The 18,506-nt window shown below is 35.5% G+C and overlaps 1 protein-coding gene across 1 annotated transcript; it reads left to right on the top strand.

The window, feature by feature from the left end:
- Positions 1-10,685: 10,685 nt before the first annotated feature.
- LOC113191695 (tripartite motif-containing protein 64-like) lies at positions 10,686-16,156 on the top strand. The gene is made up of 6 exons (XM_077797297.1): positions 10,686-11,114; positions 11,889-11,984; positions 12,685-12,915; positions 13,631-13,653; positions 14,517-14,614; positions 15,678-16,156. Exons 1-6 carry the CDS (start codon positions 10,686-10,688, stop codon positions 16,154-16,156), a joined length of 1,356 nt encoding a protein of 451 aa, XP_077653423.1.
- Positions 16,157-18,506: the final 2,350 nt, after the last annotated feature.

Here is an 18,506-nt window from a genome sequence, read left to right as displayed (position 1 = left end):
AATTGCCATGCACTATGAGCTCTGCCTGTAATTTCACCTACTTGGAAGCCAAATAAGGTGGTTGGTTAATTCCAGGTGTTCAAGACAATAAAGCAAGATCTTTTCTCAAAAAAATAAAAGCTAGAACCAGGCATGGTGGAAGATGCCTATAATCTCAGCCACTTGGAAGGCTGAGGCAGTAGGGTCAGAGTTTTAGCAAGATTTTAAGCAACTTAGTGGTATACTTTCTCAAAAAATAGAAGTGACATGGTATGTTACTCAGTGATAAAGCACTGGTTTCAATTCCCAGTGCCCTTCCCCCCAATAAAGAATATATTTACCAAGTATGTATCAAAGATACAATATACATGCATCATAGATGCTGTGTTGGTTGATCTGAATTGTCAGTTTGAATTAAAATATGCTTAATTTTAGGATGCTTCTGGCATGTCAATGGAAGTGTTTCTAGAAATGATTGACATACAGGACAGCAAACTGAAGTACAGATTCACTCTATGGAAACTAACTGTTCTCATGAAAGAGTGAATATCTACTTCTAGAACAAGGCATTGAATAGGGTAAGGAATAATCACTTACCTTCAATAAGGTTGAGTGTTATGAAGGAAAATACTGTTACTGTGATCATAAATGCTGAAGAGTTTATCCTGATTAGTATAAGAAAAAATCTGACTTTAGAGATAAAACATGATTAGGGTGTGGTGGGCAGGGATAATCAAGTGGGAGAAAGTGTAAGTTCAAATGACTGAACTGAACAATTGAGTGTGGAGTGAGCTAACACGAGTGTAATAAATGAAGGATATAAAGTTAGACACAGTAAGAATATTCAGAACCACAGAGGTCCCTGCAAGACTTAATGTTGAATACATTTCCCTATTGAATATGGAATTTTGAATACATTCCCTATGCCCATTGTTTCATGTATATACAAATGACTTGTTGATACATGCACAACTTAGAAGACAATACAACCTATTTAGAGACTGAGATACTTCAATATTTAAAGAGTTCATTCAAAACAACGACTTTATTGAAATGGGCAAAGGATATCAAAAATTTCCAAACACATGAAAAGATGTTCCATCTGATGCATGAAAGGACTCGAAATTTTGAAACACAGAACAGAGCAGAGGAGGGAGGACAGTGTGAAGGATGAGTTCCAGAGTTTAAGTGCATGCAGAGCGCAGGCAGAACTCGCGCCCTTTTGCTGGACCCAGGAATTGATGTTCTGCATCCAAACAGCTTCTATGATGCCACTGTGGCTCAGTGAGCCTATCTAAGCCCACTCGATGTAAGCTTCAGGTAGGAGAACCCAGGGGAGCTGGCTGCAGGAAAGCAGTGCTGCTAGATGGCTCTTCTTGGTTAGAGCTGCAGAAGGAAATTTATCAAGGAGCAGCCCTAAATTAGGACCCAGTTCTGTGTGAAAATATGCAAATTATTGTCCCTTGTTGGCTTTTGCCATCCACCCACCTGCAACTTCTAAACAAGCTTGATTTAAGGGTCTCTGAATCTTAAGATTTACAAGAAACACACAAACAAACAAACAAATAACATCAGGGTTTGAGAGAATATTGCCAGGTAACAAGTCCAATATTTTCCTCATTTGTGTGTTCGAAGTAGATACCAGTGAAGAGTGTACCCAGTTGGTTTTAGATGGAAGTGTACCCAGGTGGTTTTAGTTGGAAGACTAAAAGGTCAATGAAGAGTTCAAAGGAAAGTGAAACAACCTGAACCTTTCTTCTCTCTCTGATCAGTTTTCAGATCCACCTTGGAAGGAACTTGGGTACATTTTCTCAGAAAAGGTGGCCCTTATTTCTTTAGGCAGAATTAAAAGTCAGCTTTCCAAGTTTTGAAAATTCTACATGAACCATCATTGTTTTCTCACAAACAATGTAAACACATATCTAGATTTTACTTTGCAATTACACAAGAACCAGAAACTAATTCATCATGATTTTTAAAAAATACTGAAAAACAGAATAATAAAGATAAATCCTTTTATTCTCAACACCCCTACAGCCACTTTACAAATAATTTGGGAAAATACATAGTAGGTTCTTTTTTATTTCCTACTTTTTTTTTTCTTCTATTCAGGGATATTTTCCTACTAAACTACATCCCAGACCTTTATTATATTAAAATTCAATTATTTTATTTATTGGTACTGGGAATTGAATACAGGGGTGCTTTAAAACTGAGCTATATTCCCAGCCTTGTGATATATATATATATATATATATATATATATATATATATATATATATATATATTCTTATTTTTAAATTCTCAGACAGAATTTAGCTAAATTTCTTTGATCCTCACTAACTTGCAGAGGCTGGCCTCAAATTTGTGGTTCTTCTGTCTTGGCCTCCTGAGTGCCTGGGATTACAGGAATATGCCACAACTCTTGGTCAGATCTTCTTAATAAAAACAGATTTTTATATTTTACAGAGGAGTGGATGCTGCTAGAAAATTTGATTTAGAATTGGAAATAAAGTCTTTGTTTTTGACGATTATGGACCCCTAGGGCAGCTGTGCTTTTCAAATCCAAGATCATTTCTAGAAAGCACAGTTGTGAAACTTACCAGATCATAAATTGTATATGTACATATGTGTATGTTGGAGGACTAAAAGATCAGGTACGAATTCTCATTCCTTCTAAAACCCTTGCATTCCCACAGCTGAATCTTGGTGAGAAGTATGCCAGGAGGGGAGGCACCCAGATTTAAAGATAACTTTGGTAGAGTGGCAATATGGTTTTATTCTTTTTAAAACACTATTTCTAAAAATCAGTAAATAAACAAACATTCTCACATTTCTTTCCCATTGTTCTTTTCTTTTTGTAATAATGAGCAAATAACAGGTGTCACAGTTTTGCACACCTGTACTTCCACCACTTGGGAGACTAAGGCAGGAGGAACTAGAGTTCAAGGCCAGCCTGAGAAACTTAGACTATATAAAAAACAAATATTAATAATCATCATGCGAACTATAAATTCAGTTGCCCCACAAAGTTCCCTTATCTAGAAATAATCTTGACCTTTCTCCCAAACACTCTTAAGATGAATAAGGCAATGCCAATCTCAATGCCTGCTCTTGCTGGAGGCCTTGGGAAGCATGATCTTAAATGGGAGGGCTGGAGAAATGTCCGCTGTTAAGAGGGATCAAAGATATACTTGAAATAAAATTTAAAAAAAAGAAATCAATAATTGTATCACTTTCTACAGGGCAGGATAGAATTAAAGCTAAACTGAAGCAAAATATTTCCAAATTTTCCAAAATGCTTGCTAAAACCATAAACTGATGACATTTCTGCTCTATCATTTCATTAAAACATAACAATATTTCAAAATTTACACGCTTAAAGTTGACCTTTGAAGGTTCAATTGTTGTAAAATCAGTGGCTGTTAAGGAGAGGAAGTTCTTACAAAAAAAATTTTAATGGAGATTAACCAAAGTGTTAAATGAATCTCTATTTGGTCCATACTTAATGGATCACCCATTCAAGCATCTCGCCCAATATTCAAGAAATGCAATCTCTTGGTGGAAGTAGGAATTATTTTAGGGGCAATAGAAAAAAAGAAAAAGAAAGAAAACAACTTGAAAGTCTAACTCATTCTTCTCCAGAATTCACAGAGTGCCTTTGGGACTGGCTGGAAGATTTCTGAACTCTGCCAGTATCACATGGAGGCCCTGATCGCTTCACAGTTGTCATATTATTACTTCTGCAGCAAGTAGTGGTTAGCCCACAGACATATTTCTTAGGTGAGTACACAGAAGAGCATCTCTGACAACTTTATCATATCAAAACAAAGAAATATGTAATTTTATTTATTAGAAAACTGAACTTGTTTTCTGTGGTGTAATTTGCTTTCTTAGAAATAATTAGACTGTTATTTTCTTATCTTTGTACATCTCTTGGAATTAATTTGAAGATTAATTTACTTCAATAATTTATGGACTCCATTGTTGTTCCTTTGTAGTACAGTAACCAATTTATATTCTTACCAAAGTGTATCATATTTCCTTTTTCCCACTTCCCAACAGAATTTATTGGTTTTTTGTTGTTGTTGTTGTTGTTATTGTTTTGTTTTGTATTCTTGCTGATTGCCATTCTCATTGAAGAAATATGTCTGTGGGCTGCTCCTTAATAAATTTCCTTCTGAAGCTCTAACCAAGAAGACAAATCCAGCAGCATTGATCTCCTGCAGCGAGCTCTCCTGGGTTCTCCCACCTGAAGCTTACAGTGCGCCAGCTCGGATAGGCTCGCTGAGCAACAATGGCATTACAGCAGCTGTTTGGATGCAGGATGTCAAAATCAAATGCATCACAGTGTTACATAATTTATTTCAGTAAACTTTTTAATTTAACCTTATATTTTTATTTGACCAATAAAATCTTATAAACTCATGTAAACATGATATATTGAAGTACAGACACATTGTGAAATCACCAAACCTATCTAATTAATCTATGCATAACCTATTCATCACATAGCTATTTTGTAATAAGAATACTTAACATCCTCCAGGCATGGTGGTGCAGGCCTATAATCACAGCTGCTCAAGAGTCTGAGGCCAGAGAGCCACAAGTTCAAAGTCAGCCTCAGTAACACAGTGAGGCCCTAAAGATTGCTCAGTAAGACCTTCTTTATTTTAATTTTTTTAAAAAAATTGGGGATTTGGATCAGTGGTTCAGTCCCACTGGGTTCTATTCACGGTATGTATGGCTGTATGCATGTATGTATGTATAAATAAATATATAAATAGATAAATAAATAAATATACTTGACATCCACTGCAATACTATTTTCCAAACACACTATATATTATTAAATATACTCACCATGTTGGACAAGGGTTAAATTCTTCATTTATACTAACCAACATAAATCCTCAATTAAGCTGAAAGCAGCACACAACATATTCCAGGACACGTTAATTTAATCATGAAATTTGAGGGAATGCACCACTTCTTTGTACTAATACAGCACTTATGTATGTAGTTGCTTATTTGTTTTTGATCCTGACAATTGAATCCAGTTAATATCATAACAAGCCAAAAATCAGTGATGGAAAAACAGAAGGATTTACTGCATAGCTTCCCTGACACCCAGTAGACAATGTTTTTATTGTAGCTTAAATCAAAGACTATGTGCTTAATGCTCAATCATCCATAGGTGTTGACAAAATTAGGACCAGTGGGTCTAGGTTAAGCATTTAATTGAGTATTCTGATCAGCTCCCTAAGCAACTACCATTCAAGTCTATTGATTCTCCACCAATACAAACTTCCAATTGTAAGAAAAGTGCTCCACTCAGAGCCAGAGCACTGTACCTTCTTTGTTGAAGCAGATTACAATTCTTTGCCCTTGGGTTATTTGATTCTCATTATCCCCTCTGGAAAGGGTGTGAGTGAACAGCCCAGACACACTGACAACAGAGGTTCACTGCTGCACAGATGCTCATTATGGGGAGATTCAGATTCATAATCATAAAAGAATGATTTCATTTCATAAATACCTCACAGGACCATCTCCAGGGGTTGCCATAATCAAATAAGAAATGTTGCTCTAGTTCTTTGTCATAAACTGATTCTACATTTTATAACAAATTTTGTACCTGTAAATAAATGATATCAAAGTATTTTAGGATTTTTTGCTCTCTTTTTGTTTGTTTGTTTATTTGTTTATTAGTTGTTCAAAACATTACAAAGCTCTTGACATAACATGTTTCAGACATTTCATTCAAGTGGATTATGATCTCCCATTTTTACCCAGTATACTACAGATTGCAGAATCACATCTGTTACACACCCATGTTTTACATACTGCCATACTAGTGTATGTTGTATTCTGCTGTCCTTCCTATCTTCTGCTATCCCCCCTTCCCTCCCCTCCCCTCCTATCTTCTCTCTCTACTCCATCTACTGTAATTCATTTCTCTCCCTTGTTTTTTTCCCTTTCCCCTCACTTCCTCTTATATGTAATTTTGTATAACAATGAGGGTCTCCTTCCATTTCCATGCAATTTCCCTTCTCTCTCCCTTTCCCTCCAACCTCTAGTCCCTGATAATGGTAATCTTCTTCTCATGCTCTCCCTCCCTGCTCTGTTCTTAGTTGCTCTCCTTATATCAAAGAAGACATTTGGCATTTGTTTTTTAGGGATTGCCTAGCTTTACTTAGCATAATCTGCTCTAATGCCATCCATTTCCCTGCAAATGCCATGATTTTGTCATTTTTTTAGTGCTCAGTAATATTCCATTGTGTATAAATGCCACATTTGTTTATCCATTCATCTATTGAAGGGCATTAAGATTGGTTCCACAGTCTAGCTATTGTGAATTGTGCTGCTATGAACATCCATGTAGCTGTATCCCTATAATATACTCTTTTAAGGTCTTTAGGGAATAGTCCAAGAAGGGGAATAGCTGGGTCAAATGCTGGTTTCATTCCCAGCTTTCCGAGGAATCTCCATACTGCTGTCCAAATTGGCTGCACCAATTTGCATTCCCACCAGAAATGTACAAGTGTACCCTTTTTCCCACATCCTCGCCAGCACTTGTTGTTGTTTGACTTCAAAATGGCTGCCATTCTTACTGGAGTGAGATGGTATCTTAGGGTGGTTTTAATTTGCATTTCTCTGACTGCTAGAGATGGTGAGCATTTTTTTAAAGTCTTTTAGAATTTTTTTCTGTCTTAATGACAGCTCAAATTTTCTAGAGTGCTAACTGTGCCCCCAGGTAATGCATTAATCCTGGCTCTTTTAATATTCATAACACTTTTCTGAAGTGCTAAACTTTTGGAGAAATTAATTTTTTTAATAAAGAAATTAAGCTTGAAAAAAGCAAAAAAAAAATCTAAAAAATTAAGCTTGGAGAGAATAAAGAGCTCAAGACTACCTAGTCATGTAACTATATCTTGGGGTTAATTCAGAAAATCAAGTATAGAAGCACTTCATTAAGCTTCTCATTAATATTTTCCATCTCTAAAAACCTGAAACCAGGGTGTTACTTAAGATCTAGGAGTAGAAATTGGCTTGGTGCTACAACCTTTAATTCCATCAACTCAATAGGCTGAGACAGAGAATTGCAAGTTTGAAGCCAGACTCAGCAATTTTGTGAGATTGTAAGCAACCTAGTAAGACCTGGTCTCAAAATAAATAACTTTAACAGGCTGGCGATATAACCCAGTGGCAAAGCACCACTGAGACCAGTTTCCGATACCCTAAACAAACAAAAAATAATAATCAAACAATTGAGAACAAGAAAAATAATTGAGAACGGGAAAAATACTGAAAAATAGTTCTGATGCTTTATTTGAAATAGAATCATTCTTTACTCTTCTAACATGCTGATTTCTATTACTTCATCTTTCTTAGTACAATATAGATGTGTGTGTGTGTGTGTATCTTATTGTTTTCTTATCTGCAATTAAAAATATCAATCAATCAGATTTAGGGCAGATCTTTCTCTTTATGCAATTACCTATGACACTTGGGTTGTATTAAAAAAACAGATCTTTGGTAGATGCCAAAGAAACACAAACTGAATGAGCATCACAGTTTACATCTATTGAACTGCCAAGCTCCATCTCAGTTTATAACAAAAGAAAGTCCTAAACTTAATTCTGCCACAGGTCTGCTTTTGGTTAACTAAATATTGTTTTTTAATTGACTAGAAAAAATTCATCCAAAATTTAGTGCAGGTTTGAGGAGGCTTATTTCCTTAATACTTTTGATGATGCTCTACCACTGAACTACATTTCCATAGCTGAGGTCAAATTCATGTACCACCATGCCAAACTATTTTTTCCACCTTTGGTTCATTGGAAAAGAACACCAAAATGAGAGAGAGAGAGAGAGAGAGAGAGAGAGAGAGAGAGAGAGAGAGAGGAAGAAGAAGAAGAAGAAGAAGAAGAAGAAGAAGGAGGAGGAGGAGGAGGAGGAGGAGGAGGAGGAGGAGGAGGAGGAGAAGAAAGCAACCAAAAAGCAAGAAATAAAAATAAATCAGAGATTTCAAACTTTAAATATCAGTAGAGGAATTCAAAATTTAAAACTTTAAACATCAGTTGAGGAAGAAATCATTTTTTTAATTGAGATGTTGTTGTTTTAAAACTAAATATTATTTAATAAAGTAATTTTTCAGTTAAAATGTCTCTTTGCAAACCCAAATCATGGGAACTTGCTCCTGTATGAAGCCAAATCTCATCAAAGTTTACTCTATTGTATGAATCTAATCACTGTGATTAGATTCTATTGTTTACTCTATTGTATGAATCTAATCACTGTGATCTCATAGTATGATTCACCACTTTTAGAAGAGGTAACCTATAGTGGGTGTGGTTTTAGGTGAGTTCCATGTATTTAAGGAAGGCGTTTCTCTGGAGAATAGTTTTTCCTCTAAGGTACCTCTAAGGAGCAGACTGAATTCTCAGCTACTGAGCTTTGGAAACCTGAGTGTTACTGACACAGTGATACAGACAAAATTTTACTTACTTCCAGACGTGAGTTTTCTTAGAGCAGATTCTGGTGAGTGGAAATTTAGAAGAAAGGCTTTTAAGTATACTTTCTTTCCTAAGAATTGTTTGAATTTACTTTTCAACTTAATTGGGTTTCGTCCAAGTAAAAAACCTACTTTGCTTTTTCTGTTTTATATATACTGTGTGTATGTGAGTGTGTATATACATATATAATTAGACTATTTGTAAAATATTGGTTTCTGCTAAGTGATCTGAGTAATTTTTATTCTATTACCTTGTGTTTTATTTCATTTTGCAGGTATGAAATGAAATATTTCTTCAGTTTTATAAATTTTAGAATCCATAAATTGCTTAAAATATTCAGTATATTTTATGCATGTAATAGTTTTTCTGCACATCAATTTAGATTTTTTTCTTAGTGGATACCAGATATTGAATTCAGAGGCACTCATCCATTGAGCCATATCACCAGCCATATTTTGTATTTTATTTAGAGATAGGGTCCTATTGAATTGCTTAGTGCCTCCTTTGCTGAGGCAGGCTTTGAACTCTCCATGCTCTGGCCTCAGGCTCCAGAGCCACTGGGATAAAGGCTTGTGCCACCATGATTGGCTTAGAGTTTTAACATACAGATTTGATTGTTAAACCCTTGTAGTGGAAGTCCTATTTGCTATCCCTTTAAAATCTCCAATTTCTAAACTAGATTTGAAAAGTAGTCCAGTAGATGAAAGAGACTTGTAGAAGTTTCCAAGTGAGAAATTTGATCACTAGAGAAAAATAGTAGAAATTAGTTGAATTGATCATGCTTCACCATGATCAATGATCTCTAAACTGTATCTCTAAACTGAAGGGTAGTCTCTGGAGAAGAAAGCACCATTGTTAATTTATGCGCGCTCTCTCTCTCTCTCTCTCTCTCTCTCTCTCTCTCTCTCTCACTATTTTTTTATACTGGAGATTGAACCCAGGGCTAATGTTCCCCTGTTTAGAGCCTGTTTTGATGTGGTCTCAATAAGGTACCTAGGCTGGCCTTGAACTTAGTTTCCTTTTGCCTCAGACTTCCCAGTAGCTGAAATAGTAGGCATGTGCCACTGCACTGGGCTCTCTAGTTGATTTTGTAATAAATAACAATGGGTTAATTGTTGCTGATAACTACTATAGCATGCCTACTCATCATCTCTATATATAAAGGCACTCTGATGGTAAGAACTGATTCTGGTAAATATTATTTTCTTTAATAAGAAGTAATAAAAATTTATTTTTTATTTTTTTATTTCCACTTTAGTCCTGGGGCTAAAACTCTGGATCTTACAAGTCCTGGGCAAGTGCTCTACTACTGATTACATCCCCAGTATTACATTCTAATTTTCAGTTTAAAAAACTTAATCTATTTCTTTATTAGTAATAAGGATTGAACACAGGATGGCTCTACAACTGAGTTATATCCTCAACCCCTTTTTAAATTTTTTCTTCTGAGACAGGATCTCAATAAATTCCTGTGGTTGCCCTCACATTTTCAATCCTCTTCCCTCAGCCTCCAAATAGCTGGTAAAAGAGGCATGCATTGATAAACCCCACTACATTGTATTTTTTAAAATATATTATTCAATTAAGGTTTAAAGCATAAATTCAACTGTTTGTAGTTTCAGAAGATGGAAGTTGAACCCAACAGTGATTAAGTCAAGTCATCTTCAAGTGAATTATGCTTAATTTTAATTGTCTTTTAGAAAAGTCCATCTATGGGTAGAGAGGCAGAGATCATAGACATTTGGCATAAAGATTAACTGTCTCTATGTTTGTTACCATCATTGAGTCAGAGAGACAAAAAAAGAAAAAAACAGAGAGAGAGAGTGAGAGAGAGAGATCTTAGATGGGCATCTAGAAAAATCAGCTAATGTAAGTAAGTCTAGAATCATCCTAAAACTTCTTTGTCCCAATATTACACTTGCCCAAATGAATAAGAAAGTTGCTTTTTTAAAAATCAAGATCATGTTCATCTCATTTTGTCATTTGTGTCATAGAGGAAACTCAGCCTACATATCCAGGTTTGTCTTACACAAAGTTAACAAAAGATTAGGCATGACTCAAGTGAACAATCAGCACTGACCAAAGTCTTTTTATTGTTTTTATACCATCATCAAGACACAAGAATATCACTCTCTCCTCTCCCACTTTCCTTTTACTCCATCCTCTATATTTTTTGGTTTCAGAAACATGGATTCCCATGTCTTGCAAGACTTCCAGAGTGAACTCACATGCTCCATTTGCATGAATTACTTCTTAGAACCTGTCACCATAGACTGTGGACATACCTCTTGCCGACCCTGCCTCTTTCTCTGCTGGGAGGAAGCCCAAATGCCAATGTGCTGCCCTGAGTGCAAAGAAATAGTAGAGAATTCAGACTTCAGGACCAACATCATGCTCAAGAAGCTGGCTTCTCTTGCCAGACAGGCCACACCTCCCTCTGACAGCAGGTCTGGGGAGCAGCTCTGCAGGACACATGGGGAGAAAAAGTGGCTCTTCTGTGAGGTGGACAAGAGCCTGCTCTGTTCACCCTGCTCTGACTCACCCGAACATGTGGTTCACAGCTACAGCCCAGTGGCATGGGCGGCAGAAGAGTACAGGGTGAGTGATGGGCCTGAAGTAACTTAGAACCTGTAGGGTCCAGATCAAAGAGAGAAATTAAGAACCATGATAATCAGGCAGTTGAGAATGCAGATGGTAGAGGTGGTGATGTTTCAGTGTAGATCATAAGAGGTAAACATGCTGTTTAAATGTTGATCAATTCGACACTATAATCATAATGCTCATTTCCTGCTCATGAAGGACATTTCCACTAGAAACATTGTCTAAATGACAGAGCATGGTGGCTATGCCAATAATCCTAGCTATTCAGCAAACTGAGTAAGGAGGATCACAAATTTGAGGCCAAACTGGGCAACCTAGTAAGACACAGTTCTTCTTTCATTTGTTTAAGGGTTGGAGACATAGCTCACAGGTAAATTCTTGCCTATTTTGCGGGAAACATTGGCTTCAATCTCCACTACTGAAAAATAAATAAAGAAGTAAATATATGTCCAAATATGTGGAATTGGGGCAGCAGTACCGCAGATGGCTAGTACTAGGAACATGGGCTTCTTTTACTGAAGGATGGACCCTTACATAGTGAGGTTATGTAAAAACTACTTTCTCAGAAAATTGGTTTTATTATCTATTATCTATAGATTCCTTTCAAAATCTTTTTTTCTTTTGCTCAAATATCCAAAATAGTAAAATCAATGTAGACTAATTTGTAAAAATCTGACTCTTTTAAACTAAATATTACTGTATTACCAAGCACTATTTTATTCCATTACACAAAATATGAAACCTACAAAATTATCTTCCCTATTACTCAAGCCTATGGTTATGTTTCAGGAAAAACTGCTAAATAAAATGGATCCTTTATGGCAAATGACTCAGGATATGCAAGATTATCTAAATGAAGAAATTAACAAATGTCAGTCTTTTGTGGTAAGTTTGAAAATGTTTTCATTATTCTAATTAAAATGTTGCTAATTCATTATGCTAATTAAAATGTTGCTGTCAAATAAATTTGAGTTGATATTGAAGGATAGTGTTTTCATCTCAAAAAAAAAAAAAGCAGTGATTTCTGGTAATAGTATGAATACACTGGCCAACACAAGCTAATGTGAAGAATACAAGTATACGGGCGTGAATGAGGCATGACTGGTATTCTTTGTCCAACTTTGGAAGTTTGGATAAATCTTCCCAGACACTGAAGATAAGACAGTATTGCACTAGTTAGTTGGAAGGAGAGGAGAGATATAGATTTTTAACTAAGGGGAATGCGGAGGTTCTTTTTATTTAACGTTTCATACAGTGTGTATATAAATATTGAAAAATATTTAGAAGAATCAGACAAAGGAAAAAAAGAAAAGGAGGAAGATTCAGATAAAAGAGGAAACAATGCATTAAGAACTCTGAAAAGACATCATAGGGAGATAGCCTGGGACCCCTCAGACATTTTTCTTAAACAGGAGAGAGGCAAGAAATAGAGAAAAAAATGGTAGACACGATTAGTAAATATTTAAGACACTGTGTGAGCATGAGACAAAAAGTATTTGAAATATTTGCTTGATGCTAAGACAATAATATTTGAAGCTTTAAAAATGTTTTTGAATGTGATCTTTTTAAATGAATATCTCTACAGGACTATGTAGTCTTAAGGAAGAATATGATCCAAGTTCAATATCACATGATGCATAAGTTTCACGTGGAGGAGGAGCGATTTCAACTGGAGACACTAGAAAGAGAAGCACAGGAGATTTTTCAACAACTCAGAGACAGTGAAATCATAATGGCCCAACACAGGGAAAGGCTGAAGGAAATGTACAGGGAGCTGACTGACATGTGCCATAAGCCTGACATGGAGTTGCTCCAGGTGACCAGGGAGGGTCCATCCTTAGAGAGAGGAATTCTTGTCTGGGCAATGTTGCCTGCAGAGCCCACTGTGCTCAGCTGAGTGATAGGAGCTCCTTTACACCCATCATTGTCCAATCACTTGTTTCCCTATATTCTGGTAATCTTGAGAGATTGTAAGTCTTGTAGAAGGTAAATGAGACGAAATCTTGTGTCATTAAGATGACTATACACACAGAGAAATTATCCAAAAACTCAGTAATCAGAGGAAAGTTAATTTTGTTGAGGAAATGTTCAGTTTATGTTTCCCAACTCCATCACCCTCTGTTCTGCACAAAAGCAGATGAGGCTTTTCCCCTCTAGTAGGGAAGATGTGTAGAAGTTGTTGATCAATTTCAGTGCACTATTTTTCAAATAGCTCACTGTTAATTGTAACTGTCAGAGGGGTCAGATCTCTCCTGGGACTAAGACTGGGAGATGAGTGACACAGGAACCTAGGTCCTGTTGTATCACTGCACAGACCCTTTCTAAGCTCCATCCTTCACCAAGTCTGTCTTCCATGTTTGATGTGGGCTTTGGTATTACCATAAACTCTGGTGACTTTTCAGAGGAAAATGAGAAAAAAAATTTACACACACACACACACACACACACACACACACACACAGCAAAATACCACAGTACCAGAGAGGATACAGAAGGACACATTATTAATACTATCTCTTTTTTCCTTTTAGGACTTAGGGGACATATTTGAAAGGTGAGTTTTAAGTAATAATCTCTGGTTTATGAGAAAGTTTTTTTTTTTCTTGAAGAAGAGAAATTTTATGTTTTCAGATATTAACATCTTTGTCTGTGGATATTATTTTTGTAAAGAGGCTCTGAGGTAATATGTACCTTGGTTTCAAAAATGTCCTTATGTGATTGAATTCAACCATACCTAAGAATGATTTGGTTTTCTAGGCTTTGTTTCACCCATTCCTTCTATCCTCTCCAGCCCAGTCCATATAAACCTTACTAAGGAGATTTTCATAACAAATCCAAGAAAGGATTCAATTCTAGTGAGGTAGAAGGTAAACAAGATAGAATGGTAAAGGGTGGGGGCTTCATTACCATCAGTAACAATGACCAGATCCCATTTCATCATGGCACACAGCACATGTTCAGAGAGGAAGGGCTGCCTGAGAACCCTCAAGATCAGTGCTTCCAGGCTGTACTAGATACCCTCCATGGGCAGAGATGATCAAAGTCACTGGTTCAAAGAACCTTCCCCTTTAGAAACCAATAACTATATCATTGTTGACCTCTGTGGACCAAAGTCCCAAAAGTTGAACACTCTGCTTTCTCCAAGATATTCAAGATCTTTGCATTTTCCAAGGTTGAATCAGGAATGAAACTCAGTGTTTTTTAAGTTGGATAATGTTTGAGATGAATAAGGAGACTGAATTTTAGTATATTAAATTTAGAAAAAAGTATCATACAATCCCAAGAGAGTTGAATAAAATGTACACCTAATTCACCAACATGGGTAATTTTAACAACATCTTGGATTAAAAGTGGTATCTTTAATGATTTTTTGTTTGACCTTTGTTTTGAAAGTGTAACTGGTATCATTCTTTCCAGAATTGAGTTGCTGGAGATGGAGAAGCCCAAGCCAGTGAACCCAGAGCTCTCTTCATTACACATCACTGGAATCTTGGATATGCTGAACAAGTTCCGAGGTAAGTGTGAGCCTTTGGCACTCAGGTTCAAATTTCTTAGTAGGTTCCTCAAATAAAAGGCTTCCCATTTTAATATTCTGATGTGAAAAGTTTATATTTTTTTCTTGTATAGTCATAATACAATGACCAAGACCACACTTGTTAACTTATAGCTCAGACACATATTCTAGTTCTAATACAGACAGTACAAGAAAAGGAACATTATTGGTGTTTGGAGAGTTATTAAGCAATACAATGTTTACCTCTCAGAGCAGACATCAATATTTTGTGTTTTTTCAGTTTATTCTAATTTTGAAGATTTAAATGTGATATTGGTTGCTTTTAATCTATTCTATATTCCAAGTACATTTATGATATGCAATGGGCAAATAATAATTACTATTTATAAAATACAAGTTTTATTGAACAAAAAAAGACTAAATTTCCCATAAATAGAATAATTTAATAACATCAGATGGATTTCAAAAGAACTGAAAGGTAAGTGATCTGTAAACATGACCTAGCCATGTTTGTGCATCACTAGAGAGGAGGTCTAGATATCAGAAGGCTGAAACCCAAGTTAGATTGGATTCATGGTCTCAACAGATCATGTAAGTCCAAGGTTCTTTTCTGTCAAGTGTGCAGATGTTGCTTTCTGTCAAATTATTTGGTGTTTGATAATGAAACAGGCACAATCATAGCAAAGTAGTGTCTATTTATCAATGGTAACAAAAACAATTCAAGAAGAGATTTCTACTAAAAAAAAAGAAAAGAAAAGAAAAGAAAAAAGACTTTTTGTGTGTGTGACCTGAAACAATCCATCCAAAAGCTGATATTACATTATCCCTTCACTCAACAAGGAGTACCTTCTGTTTTCTTTTATTTAGCATTATAATTTAAAGATTTCTCAGTGCTAAAGAGGGCATAGGAAACTTTCTCCATACATGAGTTTGAAGTCTCTCTGCTCCCTACTGTTACTTAGAAGAGGGGCAAATAAAAAGATTGATTAGATAGACAGTTTTTGTCGAAGACATGCAAATGCTATTTACTGATATGATTTTTGTTTTGTTTTGTTTTTGTGCAGTGAACAATGGAACTATTCAAGGATGGGCCAATTGCTATATGAGCCTTTCTCATGAAGATAGAAATAATATATTTGGAGATGATGGTGGAACTAAAGATCCCCAGACAGTTGAGAGTTACGTTATATGGAGTGCTGAGGGATTTACCTCTGGTAGACACTACTGGGAGGTGGATGTGGGGAACACCTCCAACTGGATTCTCGGCGTCTGTAAAGATTTTATGATAAGTGACACTTTTGATTCTGAGAAAGCATTTTTCCTATTTTCCTTAAAGAAGAACAACCACTGTAGAATCTTTACCAACTCCCCACCTTTAATTCAGTATGTACAAAGACCTGAGGGTCGGGTTGGGGTATTTCTAGATTATGACAATGAAATTATGAGTTTCTATGATGTTTCCCGATGTTCCCTCATATACAGTTTCTCTCTTCCCTTCTTGACCTCACCTCTGAATCCTTTTCTTTTCCTTGATTCTCCATAAAATTTAGGTTTTCCTGGGCATGGTGTCACTTGTCTATAATACTAGCTACACAGGAAGTTGAGACAGGAGGAACACAAGTTTTGAGGGCAGACTGGTCATTTTAAAGAGAGTTAAAATGGGGGAGGGGTGTGTATGTAGCCCTGTAGTACAGCCCTTGTCTAGAAGGTGTGAGTCTCTGGGTTCATTCCATAATACTGAAAAAAGAAAAAAATGAAAATTTTAAAAGAAAATAAGAATTAATTGGTGAATGTCCATATCTGAAGAAACTGTGTTCTTGGGACTACCTCATGTCATATTACCATTCTACACATGATATCTGTGGGCTTGTTTTAACTTAAGGAAGTATAAGCATTTTATGGTCATAAATTCTGATAACCACATTGAACTTATAAATTTGTTTATTAAATTTTATTTTAATAAAGTGTTGTAAAACCACCACAATGTGATTTGAGGTTAGTTTTCAGTTGCTTCAAATAATTCAATACCCCATCTACCATGGGAGCCCAGGCCTAGCCCAGACTTCCCACACCAGCAAAACTAAGCTTTAGATTTGATGATGAAATAAAATCCTTCCATGATAAGCAAAAGTTAAAAGAATTTACAATTAGAAAGAATAAAATAGAGAGCATCCTAAACAAAATATTCCAAGAAGAGCGAATGAAAAACAATGGTGAAAATCAGCAGAGGGTGGTATCACACTAAAGGAAAATCTAGTCAGAAAAGAAACCAAGTCTGTTAAATACCAAAAATAAATAAAAATAGCTAGAAATACAAATCATGTCTCAATAATAACTGAATGTTAATGGCCTAAACTCACCAATAAAAAGACATAGACTCTATGTCAAGATCATTATAATGTTTTGAGCAACCAATAAAAAAATAAATGAATAAATTAAAATAAATAAATATAAAAAATTTTTTAAAAAAATTAAAAAGACATAGGGTAGCAGATTGCACATAAAAAAGACTCAACAATATGCTATCTCCAAGAGTCTCATCTCACAGGAAAAGACATCCACAGAGGAAGGTGAAGGGTTGGGAAAAAGCATATCACTCACATGAACTGCATCAGCAAGCAGGGGTTTCCACTGTCATATCAAATAGAGTATACTCCAAGCTAAAGTTAATCAAAAGGAATAAAGAAGAACACTACATACTTCTTAAAGGAACCATACACTAACAAACTTGACAATTATAAATATATGTGCCACAAACAATGGAGCATCTATGTTCAACAAATAAAATCTTCTCAAGTTCAAGAGTCAAATAGACCACAACAATAATTTGGGGTGACTTTAACACACCTCTTTCATCAGTAGATAGATCTTCCAGATAAAAGCTGAACAAAGAAACTAGAACTCAATAATATAATAATCAATAACTTAGACTTAACTGACGACATATGTAGAATATTTCATCATTCAACACGTGAGAACACTTGCTTCTCAGCAGAACATGGGTCCTTCTCTAAAATAGACCATATATTATGCTACAAAGCAACTCTTAGCAAATATAAAAAAGTGGAGATACTACCTTGCCTTCTATTAGATCATAACGCAATGAAATTATAAATCAATCGTAAAATAAGAAATAAAATTTACTCCAACACCTGGAGATTAATAATATGCTACTGAATGCACAATGGGTTGAAAACACATGAGCAAAGAGATTAAATTAACCCCAAATGGAAAAATTTTGTCATTTTTACAGGACTAAGTTGTTGCAGATGAGAATGGCTCAGCAAAAGAACCAAAAGCTCACATCAGGGAACACCACTGGAATCCTGGACATACTGAATAGCTTCAGAGGTAAGAAACAGTTGTCTGGCAGTCAGGCCTCAATTTCTTTCTTCAGTGGCTTCTGAAATGAGGAATACCCATTTTCAATTTTAAAATTTTTGACATAAAATTTATATATGATTTTCTAGAATGTTTGTACCATCCTTCCTTGCATAATCACATTACAATGACCAAAATTGACCTTTTAACTTACAGATTGCAAATGCAAAATTCAGACCACACTTTAGTTATATCTGAACACAGCCACAGTAAAAAAACAAACAAAAAAAACAGAATTTTTAGCTTAAGTGAGTATGAAATGATACAATGCTTACTTCTCAGAGTACCAATCAAACGTTTGTGTTTATTTAGTTTAATTTTGGCATTTTGAATATGGAATAGTGGTTTTTAATTTGTCCTATATTCTAGTTTCATTTATCATGAATTCTACAAAAAATTTATTATTCATAAATCAGAAAGTTTTGACAAAAATGATTGTTAGGCAAAAACAAACAAAAAAAGATAAAATTGTCACAAGTGGAATAATTCCAATCCTACCAGATAGATTTCTA

This window comes from Urocitellus parryii, chromosome 4 (assembly GCF_045843805.1).
Source record: "Urocitellus parryii isolate mUroPar1 chromosome 4, mUroPar1.hap1, whole genome shotgun sequence".
In the NCBI taxonomy this organism is placed as follows: Eukaryota; Metazoa; Chordata; class Mammalia; order Rodentia; family Sciuridae; genus Urocitellus; species Urocitellus parryii.
This window is presented reverse-complemented; position numbering and strand designations above follow the sequence as displayed.